Source organism: Typopeltis vanoorti, chromosome 6, assembly GCF_054136105.1.
Source record: "Typopeltis vanoorti isolate ZY-2024b chromosome 6, IOZ_Tvanoo_1.0, whole genome shotgun sequence".
Lineage (NCBI taxonomy): Eukaryota > Metazoa > Arthropoda > Arachnida > Uropygi > Thelyphonidae > Typopeltis > Typopeltis vanoorti.
In genome coordinates this window covers 95,010,710-95,027,576 of record NC_143554.1, presented here as the reverse complement: position 1 = coordinate 95,027,576, position 16,867 = coordinate 95,010,710, and the positions used below count along the sequence as shown (strand labels likewise).

General features: G+C 35.7%; 1 protein-coding gene across 1 annotated transcript in view; it reads right to left on the bottom strand.

Annotated features, from left to right (window-relative positions):
- Ube3a (ubiquitin protein ligase E3A) overlaps window positions 1–16,248 on the bottom strand; it is a 253,225-nt gene extending 236,977 nt beyond the window's left edge. The window contains exon 1 of the mRNA XM_090394318.1: window positions 16,074–16,248. Coding sequence (XP_090250444.1) covers window positions 16,074–16,123 — 50 coding nt within the window. The 5' untranslated portion in view covers window positions 16,124–16,248. The remainder of the gene's footprint in view (window positions 1–16,073) is intronic.
- Window positions 16,249–16,867: the final 619 nt, after the last annotated feature.

Here is a 16,867-nt window from a genome sequence, read left to right as displayed (position 1 = left end):
TGAATGAAGAAGTGGGTAGCATGAGTGTGGAGAATGAGAGAACAAGGAGAACTGAGTATGAGAAAGGTTGATACTACAAGAGGATGTGTGTGTGTGTAGACAAAAGACAAAAAGGGAAGTGGATGACCTGGGATATAGAGAAAACAGTTGAATTTGAAGAGAGTCCTGGGATGAGTAAGAAGAAAAAGAAATGGCTTGAGGAAAGTATGGAGAAGTCACATCTAATAAGTGGTATCAGTGAAGCTTGTTATAGATCCAGGAATGAGCTGTTATGTTTGTATACAAATGCTAGAAGTATCAGAAACAAGGGAAATGGTTACATTGATTGAGTTTGTTCACCCAAAAATAGTTAGCATGAGTGAGACATAGTTGGATGAGGATGACATCCTGAAAGGAATAGAGATGGAACGGTATGATGTATTTTGTGAAAATAGAAAAGGTAAAAAAGGGAGGTGGAGTGTTATTGATGATAGAAAAAGAGTTATGTCCATGCAAGGTAGAGATGCAAGGGGGAAATAGTGGTAATGGATTTGAGGTAGTATGGCATGAGATAGGGGTGAATAAAATGAAATACCTTGCTAGATATTGCTATAGACCTGGTAATGTATAAGCAAATTACCCAAGCAAAAGGGGAAAAGGGAGATTTTAATTATGACAATACAGGCAGTATGTAATTTATAATAACATCATTAGAGAATGTTATTATAAATAAAGTGTCCCTTCAGTTAGTTCGGATGATAAGGCGGCAACTGGAAGAAAGAAAACGAGTTTCTTGAGTTTATGAGAGACAACTACCTCAGGCAGTATGTAACAGAAGACACAAGGATTGAGGGTCTTGGACTGGATCACATCATCAGAGAATGTTATTATAAATGAGGTGTCCCTTCAGTTAGTGAGTGTGACCATGAAGTGATTACCTGGGTGGTTGCCAGCCATGTGAGGACTTCTGTGAGGAAAAGGTATATGTGAAACTAGAAGGATGGCAATTATGAGAAACTCAGGAGACAGCTTGGAGTTGTAGCATGGAATAAGGAGTTGGGTAGAAATGAGATTAATGCTGTTTGGATGATATTCAAGAACTATCTAGTAAAAGCAATAAAGTTAGAAGATTAAATAAGGTAGGTGTGAAATGAATGAATGAAGAGATTAAGCATGCAATACACAGAAAAAAAGACATTATGGAGGCAATATAAAAGGAGTGGTAATAATCGATTCCATGAGGAATACAAAGAACAGGTAAGAAGAGTGACTCAGTTGGTAAGGGAAGCAAAAGTTCAGTATGAGCAGCAGTTAGCTAATGAAGCAAAAAATAAAAAATAAAATAAAAAATAACAGGGAGATCGTTCGAAATTTAATCAAAAATTAAGTACGATTATGGTAGAATGGCACTGACTGGAGAAAATGGTATAAGGACACCTGCTGTGAAGGATATAGTTGTGATTTAATGAGTAGTTCATAAAGGTCTTATCCTTATGAATGTGACATCATGGAGAGTTTGAGAGCAGTGGATGATGAAGAGAGAGAGAGATCGACTGTGAGTGAGGAAGAGAATTAAGCTAATATAGGGAATTATGCAAACTTGATATTAATAAGTCTGTGGGACTTGATGATACATCACCACGTATTTTGAAGGAACGTGTCAGGGAATTGACATCTGCCTTGACATATTTGTTTAATGAGTCTTACATTGGTTAAAGTTCCAAAGGAGCGGAAGCAAGGCAAGATTGTACTGCTTCATAAAGGAGATGAGGGAAGTCAAGCATCAAATTATACACCACTCTAAGTGTCAGGTGTTGTGGTTAGAGTGTTGGAACGACTGGTGAGAATCAGGATCCGGAATTGGGTTGACAACAGCAGTATTATCTTTGATGGACAGCATGGATTTGCTAAAGGGAATTCATGTTTTAGTAATCTACTTACTTATTACAATAAGGTGACGGTAGCATCAGATGTAGGAGATGGATACACAGTAGTAGACTTTGCAAAGGTTTTCAAAAGATTACCACATGACAAGTTGATAGTCAAATGAGAGCAGATGGGAGTTGGATATTAGACTAGTGCATTAAATTGAAGATTAGCTGTCTGATAGGTATCAACAAGTTGTGCATGGGGGGGCAATATCCCAGAAAAGGAAAATCACTAGTGGTGTGCCAATATCATTAACATACAGATCCCTGTATGTTAATGATATTGGGCAAGACTTGAATGGGGATATTCAGTTCTTTGCAGATGGTGCAAAGTTGAGATGAACTATGAGGAGTAGAGAAGATTTGTGGCCTTACAAGAAGACTTGAATAGACTGAGTGAATGGGCACGGGAGTGGGGATGCCAGTTCAATGTTGCAAAATGTAAGGATTTCAAATTTGGAAAGCCAAGACGGGATGTAGAATTTACTGGGGATATACTGTTGGAGGTGAAGGAAATAAAAGATCTTGGAATGATAGTGGATAAGGATCTGAAATTTAAAGGACATACTGCCAAAATTGTGAGGACAACACAATGAATTTTGGAAATGATGCGGAGGACAATGACTTGCAGACGTAAGGAGATTCTGGTTCCATTGTATAAGGCTTTGATTAGGCCACATATGGACTACTGTGTGCAAATTCGGTCACCTGGTTTTCAAAAGAATGAAGAAATGTTGGAGAGGATCCAGAGGCAATTGACCAAAATAGTTTCTGATTTCTGGAATACTGAATATGAAGAAAGGCTGAGATGATGCAATTTGCAGAATCTAGTGGACAGGAGGAAGAAGGACAATATGACAGAGATGTACAAGTAGTAAAGGGTTATTATTGGATTAATGTTGAAGAGCTGTTTCATAAAATGATGTGAGATTAGGGGAGAACAAGAGGTCATCCCTGGAAGCTACATAAGGACGGTATGAGCAGGGGGAGTGAGAAGTACGTTTTTTGCATGGAGAGTTATGAATGATTGGAATGCACTGCCTGAGAGAGTTGTGTCTGCAGAAAATTTGAATGTGTTTAAGGAGCAGTATGATGAGTTGTGTATATGACAAAAGGAACCTCCTAGATAAGTCTCTGACTCCATGAGGTCTTGGGATAATAATAATAATAATAAGGAGAGGAAGAAGATAAGCTAAAGTGAATATTCACAAGTCATCCTATAAATAGGTAATGAAATTCGTGGGTGTATCAATTTAGATATAATAGTAATCAGTCGATATATGGTTCACTTTCTGTTTGTTCACCACTCCATTGAAGTTGCCTGTCATATCAGACTGTGGCAATAAGGTTGATTATATCTACCTGCTCTGGTTTTCCATTTATCAACATAAAACATCAGACTGTAGGCATGGATGTTTGTTAAAGCATGCTTGGATGGGCTAGTACAGCTCCTTGAGTTTATATGGCTCATCTTTTAAATAAATAAAAACTTCAAAGCATTTGGTATATGTGGATCTATAAACATGAATTTGAGTAATTTGTGGGGTTCATACAATTGTCATCTAGATAGTATTATGTTTCTTAGCAGAAAATTGATAATAATATCATGGGTTAGTCATGACCTATTGTGTCTATAAAAATTATGTATATACACCAGCAGATCTGTGCATGTTATCGACTGGACATGAAAAAGCAAAATGTGTACAAATCTGTATTTAAAATTAAAAAACTAACTGATATATCTCTAATTTTTTTTTTTTTTTTCTCTCTTGGTTATAAATCAAATTAAAATGCCAAAAAATTGTATTCTTGTTTAATCCTTTATTCAAGTGTATGCAAAGAAAGTATGTGCATGAAATATCTTCACAACTAGGCTACTGGCATATAGAGGCTAATAACTTCACATTAATTGCCTTGGTATCCCATAATGCAAAGCACACACATCATGATTGGTATCTCTTCTGGCTCCTGTTCATGAGACCTCAATAAAGGTCGAAACTGGTCTGGAATAGCATTATACATAACTGAAATAATGCATGCTTTGAATTATGAGATACTAAGGCAATTACTGTGATGTTATTAGCCTCTGTATCCAAGTAGCCTACTCATGGGGATACTCCACACACAAACTTTGTTTGCTTGCACTGGGATACTGAATTAAACAAAAATATAATTTCTTGGCATCTTTGACTTAATTTATAACTGAGTGAAAAAAAAACTTTCAACAATTTGCTCTAATCCAGAGTATCATAATAATCTGCTACACCTTTTCACTACTTATATAAGGGGAAAAAGACTCCTGCATTACTACAGCCTTTGTACCTTTTCTGGGTCTAGCACCCACTGATGGTACCTCAATAAATGTTGAAACCAGTTTGGGTAGTGACTCTTCCCATAATGTATAGCAGGGCTGTCCAAAGCACTGCCTGTGGGTTGCATGCGGCCTGCAGTGCGATTTTGTGCGGCCCACATGTGAGTTTTGATTTTTACGAACGAAAAAATAAAATAACAATCTGAATCGAATTCGTATTAGATATTTTAATTTTATCACTAATCGATAATCTCGATGTTGGTAATTTTATTTGGTGTTTTTAGATCACTATATACCCATGTGTTTTTCAAATATTAGATATGTCAAAGAAGCTTTCTTACACTGTTTTGTTCCAATGCACATGCTCCAGGCGTGCATGAGGAACATGAGCACACGATTAGTGTTGTTCGTTTGTTCAGCTATCGAGGTTGTGTCGCTGCTGCTCACCAAATTACTAGATTTGGCATATTGTGATGCAGCCCTCAAATAAATTTTTTTTTCTAATATGGCCCTCGGATTACCTAAGGTTGGATAGCCCTGATGTATAGCATTATGAGATGCTAAGGCAATTTATGTGAAGTTATTAGCCTCTATATACAAGTAGCCTAGTCATGAAGATACTCCATACACAAACTTTGTTTGCTTACACATGAATAAAAGATTAAACAAAAACATAATTTCTTGGCATCTTTAATTTAATCTCCCACAAGACTTCCCAGTATATGTTCTGATTTTCTTCTCTAATGGATCAAAATGCAATCCCCCACCACAATTTCATCTTTCTACCTGGCTTATGATCTCCTGTTTTCATTCCAGCATGAGATCCTCCATTCTAGTTACCAATATAATATATTTTTCAATCTCATCTTTTGTAATGTGTACTGTCTAATGGATTTCTATTGGAATCATCTATCATTCTGTAGATAAGCTTATACGTTGCATACTTATAACAATTTTTTTTTTTAGAAATAATAAAGTATATTAAAATATGAATTATAAAAAATTACTGTATTTACTCGAATATAACTCGCACTTTTTTCTCCAAAATTAAAGTTAAAAAATCGTGGTGTGTTAATTTTCGGAAACCAAAGTTTTCAGGAAAAAACTGAAAATGAGTATAACTTACCAAGAATCTCCTATTCACTATTGCTACTTCTGGCATCGAGAATGGCTTCCTTGTGTGCATTGTCAAAGTCATCTACCCAAACAGGGTCATCTTCTCTCCCATTATTTCAAGCAAAAATTACCAGTAATTTATAAGACTTGAGATATGTAATGAACAATCCCTCATGAATGACTAATGAGAAGTGAAAGCAGAGAGCAAAATGGAGTGCAACGGTAGGTCGGTAGAGACAGATCAGCCATGAAGACGTGCATATCACCGGTGAGGTATTAGCAAAAGATTGTGCAAATCAACGACAAAGCCAACAACTGTTGTGTAAAAATGCTCATTTTCTTCAACTAAATTCCAAAATATCTGAAACTGCCATAACATTCACTATATATTTCTTAGTTTTAACACATTCAGGTCAGGGTGGTGTTTTGCCCATTTATCGTCCCGATGGGACTTCTCATTACCATTTGTGTACCGCTTCCATGTTGCGTGGGCAGGCTCAACTGACACAAAGTTTCAACCCTTTGGTTGAATTTTATTGCTGCTTGTTTCAGTGCAGCTTCCACATCAGGCTAGTGGGTGGACTCACACATTAAATGGTATGTTAGCTTCAATTCGCCTGTATAAATTTTATTCGAAGTTAGCGTTTATGATCTGACTTAATGACATCAGAAATTTCAAATGCAATCGAACAAACACATATCATGTGATTGAAAATTTGGACAAATGTTTGGACAATAGTTTTTAGTTAGATGCTGTGTTTGGTGGTACAACATGCAGTTATGCTTGAGTCTATACAGAATAGCTTCAGTGGGAAGGTGGGGGAACATGTGATTCATTAATTAGCGCCGTTTTTATCCCAGTTGTCTCTACTTGCACTATTTGTTGACTACTTGTTTTTCTTGTGCCTGCAGTATAGTGGCTATAGGGGAGTGTATGTTATTTACTTCAGCGAAGTAGTGACTATCATCCCGATGTTAAATACCTCGCACATGGAAAAGTTTCCGTGTGTGTGTATGAGGTATATGTGAAACTTTTAATTTCATTTTTCGTAAAGTAAAATCAAGTGCGAGTAATATTCGAATAAATACAGTATCTATCATTAGCACTGAAATGTTTTGGTAGTAAATAAATCTCTCTCTTTCTGCACAATTAGAAACCCTAGAATGATCTTTCGATTTTTCTTAGCCTTACTCCAACCAGCCAGTCATCTTTTCATCCACTCTCATGTTCAAAAGTGGATGAGGTTTCAAAATGACTTTGTGGGAGGGGGATAATAATTAAACTCTTTCAATTATTTCCAAATGTCAGCATAGTCAATTATTCTGTGAAATTTTCAAATAGTATTAATTTTTACTGAACTGAGTTTGATCGTAGAAAGTGAACAGGCAAAAACATGATGACAAGTGATGTTCAACTCCAAGCACCTGAAATATCTATACACATTATCTATTCCCTTCAGGTGGCTTACCAAAAAACAACATGTCAGACCAGAAGAAGATCACAGAGAATGACATTATTATGCAAGCAGAACACGGGATCAATTTAGATGTGGAATACTAAAATAAATAAAAATTATTAGCAATTCAGATTAACAAACATGTACTTCAAAGAAAAATAATAAATGGAATATTCTGAAATGCCCGTTTGATATTCAGCTTTTCAGTAGCAATTTTGACAAGTGTTTGCCATTAGTATTCTCTTCTCACACCCACCCCCTTATTAGTTTATGTCTAATCTATGATCACAGAAATTCTGAATACTCCATCAGGAAACCAATTTACATCACTGAAACAATGGGTTTGTGGATCTCAGGAAGACTGTTAAGGTCGCTGGATGATTGTATTGGTTGGCTAACTGTTATCTAAATTTTTTGTAATTTACTTTCCACTTCCGCAGGAAAATCTTCTACTTGTATTAAGAACACTTTGGACTTTAAAAACAAAATTTATGATCTTTGTTTGAACCCCTCTGATGTTATGATCAGCTTAGATACTGTGTCACTTTTCACTAATATCCCTTTGTCAGATGCGCCAATGAATTGCTCAAGCATAATTTTCAACCTCATATAGTCCAACGTTTTGATTTTGTTATCCACTCTGAATGTTTCAAAATAAATTATACCAACAGGTTAAAGGAACGGCAATGGGAATGCCTCTTTCTTCCACACTTGCTAACTACTGTATAGAACAATTTGAATGACCTCTCAACAATATTTCTTGCAGACCTATGCTTGTAGACATTTTTGAAGCTTGGAAAGGTTCTTCTCCTGTTTTAGAACATTTTGTATCCCAAATAAATGCACTTCATTCCAGAATTCAGTTCACTTTAGGAAGAGAAGAAATCAATCAAATTGCCTTTTTGGATATGCTAATTCAAACTGATGGCAATGTCTACAATTTTCAGTATTTCAGAAGAAAACTCACACCGACTACTACATTCATGCAGAATTGCATCATACTAGTCAAAATGGGACTATTAAGACCTTGGCATATCATGCCCATACTTTATAACAATAATGACATACTAGATAAAGAACTGCATCACATTAAGTCAACTTTCTTGTGATTCTGGTGAAATCTTCATTAACAAAACTTTCAACAGCTATAGAATCCCTGCATCTTCTGCTCAAAAAAGAAATTATTCATATCCTACTGCTTTATATGAAGGGAATACCAGAACATACTGCAAAAAGTTTTTAAAGCTTCTCAACGTTTCTGTGATATTTTGTCCTATCAGAAAAATCACCTTTCTATCATCACCAAAAGATATGCTTCCTCCACTTACTTTTCCAGGAGTCTTCAATCTTCTAGATTTATTGCTAATGTGGTTTGTCTTATGGACAATTTGGAGGATATGTCTTTATCCATCAAGAAGAACATAAGTATTACATCAAGTATCAAGAGCATGAACAATCTTATCTTGCTGAATATGCCATCTCTGCTAAATAGTCCTCTGTAATAAGGTTAAAATCCTACACAAGAGCATATTTCTTATGGAATGTCTTTATAAGGAGACTTGTAAAACATTACTCAGCTATCCAAACTTAAATAAATGTAACAGTCTGCATTCATTTCCTTTAAGGCAGGATAATACTTTTTCAATCCCAATTCAATTCCAAAAAAATGTTTGTTTTTTTTTTGCATTTAGGAATTTGTTGACCATTTTGTTACCTTACTGATTTGGTGCTTTTTTAGAATCTTTCTGTTATTTAGATATTATGCTGTTTCATTTCTGTACTGAAGAAATTGAGTGAATTTCAGCAGTGAGGATAGCCTGGTTAGAAAAGAAATTGATGGCACTATTAACAAGTTTTTATAATACCATGTTGGTGATTGGGGGGGGGGGGGAGTGAAAAAGTTTTTTAATATATTTGCCTTCATTAGTTTGTGAAATAAACTGTACTGAAGAATATATGATTGTCTAAAAATGTCCAACTATTTATTTATCTAGTTTCTTTCTATAGTAAACTAGATCTGAGACTGCTGGCTGTGAGATGTAGAAGTGAATATGATGTATCAGACCTATGTGGCCAAATAGAGACCATGTCATCAATGTAGCTCAACTAATGGCCACCCGCTATCTCTTTGTGTATTTTATAGCAACAAGTATGGATGACAAAATTGTAGATATCAGTAATGTCACTGGGGGGGGGGGGGATTTTTAATTAATGATAAGCAGCCAGATATGAGAATACTGATAACTGGCTGAAGAAAGTCATGTTAAAACTAACCACGATATAAGTACTTAAATTAAAATTTAGATCAGATTTGAAATAGGTAGAATTTTTTTTTATGTGAGAAGAGAGTAAGGGATGTTAAAGATTTTGCTAATTGTTTAGTTAATCTGTAGGAGGAGAGATCAGTAGCACCAATGAGTCAGAGAGTTATTAAGTATAGGATTTTTGGTAATTAGTATATATGGTTGGGGGGGGGGGGGGGAACAAAAAAAAAGTTATAGTGTTGTTTTTTTTTCTTGTTGTTAATTCAGTAGAAAAATAAGGTAACTTTGTTAACTGGGAGTTTGTTAGGTCATATACTAAAAGTATTACTGAAGTATTCTCTAAACAAAACATTCATTTTATATTCTTGTAATGACTTTTTTTATATATGTGTATCATTATAAAAGTGACCTTCCTCCCAAAAAGAGGAAGGTCAGTAATGCTGTATTACAGGGGTCAGTTTTGGGACCACTGTTATTCAATTTGCATGTTAATAATATTGGAATGGTATAACTAGTGATATACAGCTGTTTGCAGATGATGCAAAATTAGATTATGCAAAAAAGAAGTGATGCAGAGTCAAGTAGATGTTATGTGCAGGTAAGTGGAACTGTCAATTCAATGTTGCAAAGTGTCAACTTTTGAGATTTTGCAAGCAAAGTACACACTTGGTGGGGGAAACTTTAAAGGAGATGAGGAGATGAAAGATCTATGAGTGATGGTGGACAAGGACCTGAAATTCAGGGACCACATTGCACAAGTTGTGAAGACTTCACACTGAATAATGGCAATGATCAGAGGACCCTGACATGCAGAAATAGAGGATATGATGCCATTGTATGAGGCTTTGATCAGACCTCATATGGATTACTGTGCACAGATTTGGTCGCCAGGTTTTTATGGTGGCAAGAATATGTTGGACAGGGTCCAGAGAAGATTTACAAAGGTGGTCAGTGGTCTTTGGAATGTGGAGTACAAAGACAGATTGAGAGAATGTAAATTGCAAAGCCTCATGAATAGGTGGAGGAGGGGAATATGATTGAGACATATAAACTAGTCAGGGGGTTGTTATCAGACTGACATAGAGGAGATTTTTCATAGAATGGGAGAGAGGTGTAGAACAAGAGGCCACTGCTGGAAATTGTATAAGAACAGTGTGAGCAGAGGAGTGAGGTAAAGGTTCTTTGAATGGACAGTGGCTGGTGAGTGGAATGCATTGCCTGAGTATGTCATGAATGGAGACACATTGAACCAGTTTAAGGCATGGTTGGATGAACACTGTTTGTCTCCCAAGATGAGTCTGACTCCATGGGGGTCAGATGATGATAATAATATTTTCTTCACTTTAATTTAAAGTAATAAAAGATAATAATAATAATAATAAATGATAAACAGCAGAAAGCTGGCTGTTAAGAATTCTTTTATCAGATAAAGCCCACATAAGGATGTTAGCTATACCAACTATGTGGTTAGAAATATCTGAAGAAGTGTTATCACAAAGTTGTGGCCAAGGCTAAGGGTACTAATGGCTACTTCATGGTCTTTTGAAAGAAAGATGATAACTTGCAGAGAATGAATCTAAGACTGGCCAATTTTTTCAAGAAACAACGTAAAAAAAAGCTCCTTAAAATTCTATGATTAAAATTTCTATTTTGCTAAGATACATTGATGGCCATATTGACACACATGGCTTGGAAGGTAGACATTCCTCCAACATGCTAGTATTTAGAGTTCATTTTTGATATTGAGAAAGTTCTCCCCTCCCCACCTTTTAAGAACAGGACAATACAATATGGTGGGCAAAATGTTACATCAAGTTAGGAAGTACTATTTTAAAAACCTGTCATTAAGTCCATGTGTAGCAACAGCCCATCTCTGAACTAAAAATACGATCAATCTATTTCTTTCATACTGTGATAATTATAGAATTATCATCATACAAGTATTTATTTGTAACAAACTTATTATTTGATGTCTACTATTCATATACTGTGCATTAACCTTACATATTAATAATCTTAATAGTGATTTTAACTAGTAGGACAATGGGAGAAGAAATGATCACTGGAAGGGAAGAAAAGGAAATGGAATTTATACAGCTGCCAAGAGATAATTATCTGAGAAGCATACAATGGAGGGGTCATGACGTTCACGAATGATGGATCCTGTCAGAGCAACAGAAAATTTAACAGTATAACACCAATCGAGCTATGCTGCCTCCATGTGGGGAAAGCAATCATATAGTCTGGACCTGGTAAAACTGCCAGATGTACAGAACTTCCCATTAGTAGGAATATATGTGGAAATACAAAGGTGATTATGACAAGCTGAGGAGTTGGCTATCAGCAGTGGTATCATCATCAAATTCCTGCCATGTACCCTCAACAAGGGGTGTACAGGATATGATAGTACTACATGAAAAAAAATTACATCATTACTAACTTCCTATCTACAATTTTCCTCCGAATCAATCTATTACTTGTCAAGACACCAATATTATCATTATCAGATCTTATATTTCTATCGTCTAAAGCACATTGTACAGTATCAATCCACCTATATCTTGGTCTTCCATTGAGTCATTTTGCTAATCTTTCTTCACCCATTCTGTTTAAGTGACCGTACCACCTGAGATTAGCTCTGCTAACGCATTCCAGGATGCTGACAATGTCAAGTTCTTTCCTAATATCCTCGTTTTTAATATGATATCGTCATTGATGCCATCTGTTCACACCTATAATCTTTCTCAGGACTCTCATATCTGCGGTCTCTAGTCTTTGGTCAAGTGTTATACTTCTGACCCAGCTCTCAGATCGATACGTTAAAACTGGTTTGAACACTGTCTTGTATACAGCTAATTGACTAATTTCTCTCATATTCCATATGAATTTATTCAATTGACTTCCCACCATACCAGCTTTGCTGATTCTGTTGTCTATTTCTATATTTAATTTACCATCTTCAGTAAAAATCGTGCTTAAGTAGCTGAAATGTTTTACTTGTTCCACAGGTTCTCCATTCACAACACAGTTGACATTTTCAATGATTCTGCCTATTTTCATTGTCTTTGTCTTTTTATTGCTGACCTTCATACCATATCTATTACAACAGATATTGAATTTAGTCACAGAATCTTGCAGACTTGTAGCAGATTTATTTAGAAGTATAACATCATCCGCATAAAGCAAAGAGCTGACATTAACATCTCCAATTTTGATATCATGTTTAATACCACTTTCCTTCATAATGTGATCCATATAGATAATGAATAACAGAGGGTATAATGTACATCCTTGTCTCACACCAGATTTAACATTAAACCATCTTCCTGTACTTCCTTCAATTCTAACTGCTGACTTACAACTCAAATAAAGACTTAAGTATTGCTTGATATAATGCCCCATTGACACCATATAATTGTAGCGTATTGAATAGCTTCTCTCTCTTGGCACCTTGTCGTATGCCTTTTCCAAATCGACAAAACTTAAATACAGATCTTTGTTATATTCCCATGATTTCTCCACTATTTGTCGTAAAGTGAAGATCTGATCCTGATAGCCTCTATTTGGCCTGAATTCCAGCTTGTTCTTCACCAAGCTTTTCTTCCACAATTCTTCTCAACTGTTTCTCAAGTATACATGCATAGATCTTGCCAGGAACACTCAGTAGGGAAATACCTCTGTAATTCTCACATTCAGTTTTATTTCCCTTTTTATATATGGGTACTATGAGAGCTTTACTCCAATCATCGGGAATTCGTCCCTCTGTCCAGGCTTTCTGAACTATGCAGTGCAGCCACTGTAAGACTCTTATACCACCATACTTCAGCATTTCTGGTCGAATATCATCTACTCCTGCTGCCTTTCCACATTTCAAGCCTTTGATAGCTTTTTCTACCTCAAGTATGGATATGTATTCCTGACTGCATGCCTGGTCAGTGTTTTTTACCACTGTGCTGTCATCACTGCTTGTTTCATTTAGCAAGTAATTCAAAGTAATTACTCCATACTTCAAGGATATCTTTTTCTTCCATTTTCACGTCACTTTATCATCTCTAACTTCTTTTACAGCACTCTTTCCTCCATTCTTAAGCTTCTTCAACAACCTCCAGAATATTTTGCCACCTTCTTGATATTTATTTTCTATATTCTTGCCAAAGTCCTCCCATGACTTTTGTTTAGCTAGTTTTACACAGTGTTTAGCATTCTTGCATTTGTCTCTATATTCTCTAAGAGCACAAGCTGATTTATTTGACAGGAACTTTTGATATGCTTTCTTCTTTTCCTTCACTGCCTCTTTAACTTCCTGTGTCCACCAGGGAGTTCTGATTTTTTTATCCTTGCAGACAACCTCACCACATGCCTCTCTGGCAGAATCAATCAATGTTTTCTTCAGAGTTTGTCACTGAATCTCCAAGGTTTGATTCCTGTTCTCAAACTCTTTCATTTTTACTTCAATAATCTTTGTGTATTTTAGTCTACAGTTCACATCCGAGAAAAGGTAGTAGCGGTGGAGCATGAGAGGTGTTCCAGGAGTGTTTGAAGAAAGCAATATAAGAATCAGTAGAATAAATCAGGTAGGAGCTAGATGGATGAATACTATCATTAAGTAGGAGTTTCAGACAAAGAAAAAGGGTATGGCAGGAGTATAAAGAAAAAGTGATCGGAATGTTCTTGAGCAATAAAGGTACAGACGGGAATGTAAGGAAGGCCAAGGCTAATTGAGAAAAAGCTGGCTGATGAGGACAAAAGAAATCCTAGAGTTCTTTCATTATGTGGCAAATAAAAGGAAGAATGAATATGGAAGGATGAATTTAAAAAGTGCTTATGGTAGAGAGGCAGCAGAAATAAATCAAGCAGTTGAGTTACTGAGTGATCATTTCAAAGGATGTACAATTTAAGTGATGTTGCAATGCCAGATGTGACAATAGTGGCTGAAGAAATAGAAGTGATCTTAATGTATTATGAGAATGTGCAAGTTAATTAGCACTTACTCTGACCAAGCTATTTAATTTAAGCCAGTTCTGGGAAGGTTCCAATGGAGTGGAAAAGGGGCCAAATAATTTCATTGCATGAAGAAGCTCCAGAGAGAAGAAGTAGCATATTATAGGTCAATCTGTATATCGGGAGTGGTTGCTATGATATTGGAGAAATTGGTAAAAGAGAGAATTCATGATAGGTGGACAGAAATATGATACTTTATATTCCTGTCCATCCATCCATCACTAAACCATATTAAACATGGTTTAGTGAAGGATAGGTCTCCTTTGTAATTTACACGCTTTAAATAATACAGTTGGATAAATGAAATGCCTACTCGGTGATCCTACTGGACTTAACAAAGGCACCTGACAGCATTCCACATGTAACTCTGTTAAATAAACTGAAACAAATGAAAATGGAGACATGAAGAATTTGGATTAGAGGGTGGCTGATGGACAGATGTCAAAGAGCAGTTTATGGAGAAGTTGAGCTAAGGAAAAGACAGGTGACTGTTGTTTAATTTGTACATTAATGATATAAGAAATTATTTGGATAGGAAATATTCAGTAGTTTTCCAATGATGGAAAACTGGAAAAAGTGATAGTCAATGAAGGTGATATAGAGATTCTACAGGATGACTTGAATAGAGTGGCAGCATGTGCAAAGGTAAATGGATGCCAGTTTAAAATGGCCAAGGGTAACATAATAAACTTTTAAAGGAAACGGTCACATGTTGTGAACTACACTGATGGAACTGAATTGCAGGAAGTTGACGAGGCCAGAAACTTAAAGGAAGTGGATAAGGTGTTGAAGTTTAGAGGGCATATTGCAAAGGTGACAAAAAAAAAAAAAACTGCTCATCAAATTACATAATTCTTAGAAAAACACACTGACAAGTAGGGAATAAGGAGATTGTTTCCATTTATAGGAGATTAATATGACCACATCTGGACAACTGCACATAGATCTGTCACTTGGATTCCTTGGTGTTGAAGTAATGGAGAGGATCCAGAAGTGAGTGACAAAGACTATGGCAGGTCTATTCCCTATGAAGGTACATATATTACATATAATACAATTACATATATTACACTGAAAGTCTGCAGGCTCTAAAACTACTGAGAGGCATAAGAGAAAAGATATGATAGAAGTACATAAGTTATCAAAGGAGTTTTATGGAATAGACATGATGACTTTTTTTTTGGTATATTGCTGGAAGGAGGGGGGGGAAAGGATTCGCAAATGGAAATTCTGTGAGTGTGGTTAACAGGGATGTTAGGGCTAGATTTTTTGCTTGGAGGGTGATGAATGGATAAAATGGGTTGCCAAAGGTGGTTGTGTTTTGCCAGTGAATGCATTTAAGAAGAGGTGTAAAAGGTATTGCATGACTGATGAGAAGCATGTAAATGCCAATGTCCCATGTGACAAAAATGGAGTCCAAAGACTTCATGGAGAATCCCATATAATAAGGATGATGATAATAATAATTTGCTTCTAGAGAATATGTGAATAATTCTTACATATATTCAATTTTTAGAAGTCTAAATAAATAACAAATGTCCAAAATGATGTAAATAGATGGTCTGAAATTTTCAACTTTTCAAACAAAAACACCACTGTGATTTCTTTGAATATGAGTGCTATAGTTAAGAAATAACAAATGGCCATAAAATATTAATACTTGCCCAACCATGTGATATATACATGAAATTGTTTAATTATACTGGTATTATTGCATATGAAATCTTGAAATTCTCAGGGGAAGAATCTAGGACCTTATTACTACCATTATACTGTCATTTACACATAAAATATTGCATTTAGCTATGTGATAGCACTTTGGTATATTTCTGTATCTAAGTCAGTCCAAATATACACAGTGCTTATTACACTCACATAATGTATTTGGTATAATAATTAGTGTAGGTTAAAAGAGCCGGTTTAATGAATCGGTCTTTCCACGAAAGTTAAGAAATCTCCCAACACGTTCACACTGAGTCAGCAGTTGAAACTTCTCACATCACCTGATAAAACTCACCTTGCCGCTTCTGCTGCACAAGAAGGTTGTTCTAATTCTCGCGAATTCATAGACAAATGCTGTAATTCTTTTCTTTTACGTTCTGCTCTAATAAAATCAAAGAATAAACAGCAGCAATCCAAATTAATTACAAATAAAAGTTCAAATCACCATGTTTAATGATCATAACACTGAAATACGCCATTTACGACGAAGGCGTCATCTATATAAATACACAATCTCATAATTATCAGAAATCCCTGTGTTCGGATCCCTTTAATTTGTAAAATACAGATTGAACAGCATAACACATTAAGAAAGTTTTTAAAAAAATGCAAAAAAAACTGCACTCGTTGGTTTAATTTATACAGGATTATAAGATAAAATATAGAATAATGACTTCTTCAAGATTCCACGCTATATAACAGTGGGAAATCGGGGAAGAACCAGAGGTCACCCTTGGAAGCTGTATAAGGAGGGTGTAAGCAGGGGAGTGAGAAGCAGGTTTTTTGCATGCAGAGTTGTGAATGATTAGAATGCCTTGCCTGAGAGTGTGGTGTCTGCAGAGAATTTAAGTGTGTTTAAGGCGCAACTCAAAAAAACACCCTTTCTGGCGCTTCAAACATCCCTTTTCAGATTACTCATCTATTATTCAAACCCAAACCAATAGATTCTAATTTAAGTACCAAATTGTTAGGTGGCGACCTATCTATGCAAAATCTAAATATATAAAGTGCAAGACAGAAAAGTTACAAGTGACATTCGGAAAGTGAAGTCGGTGCATGAAAAGAATTTGGCGACTAATCTAATCTACA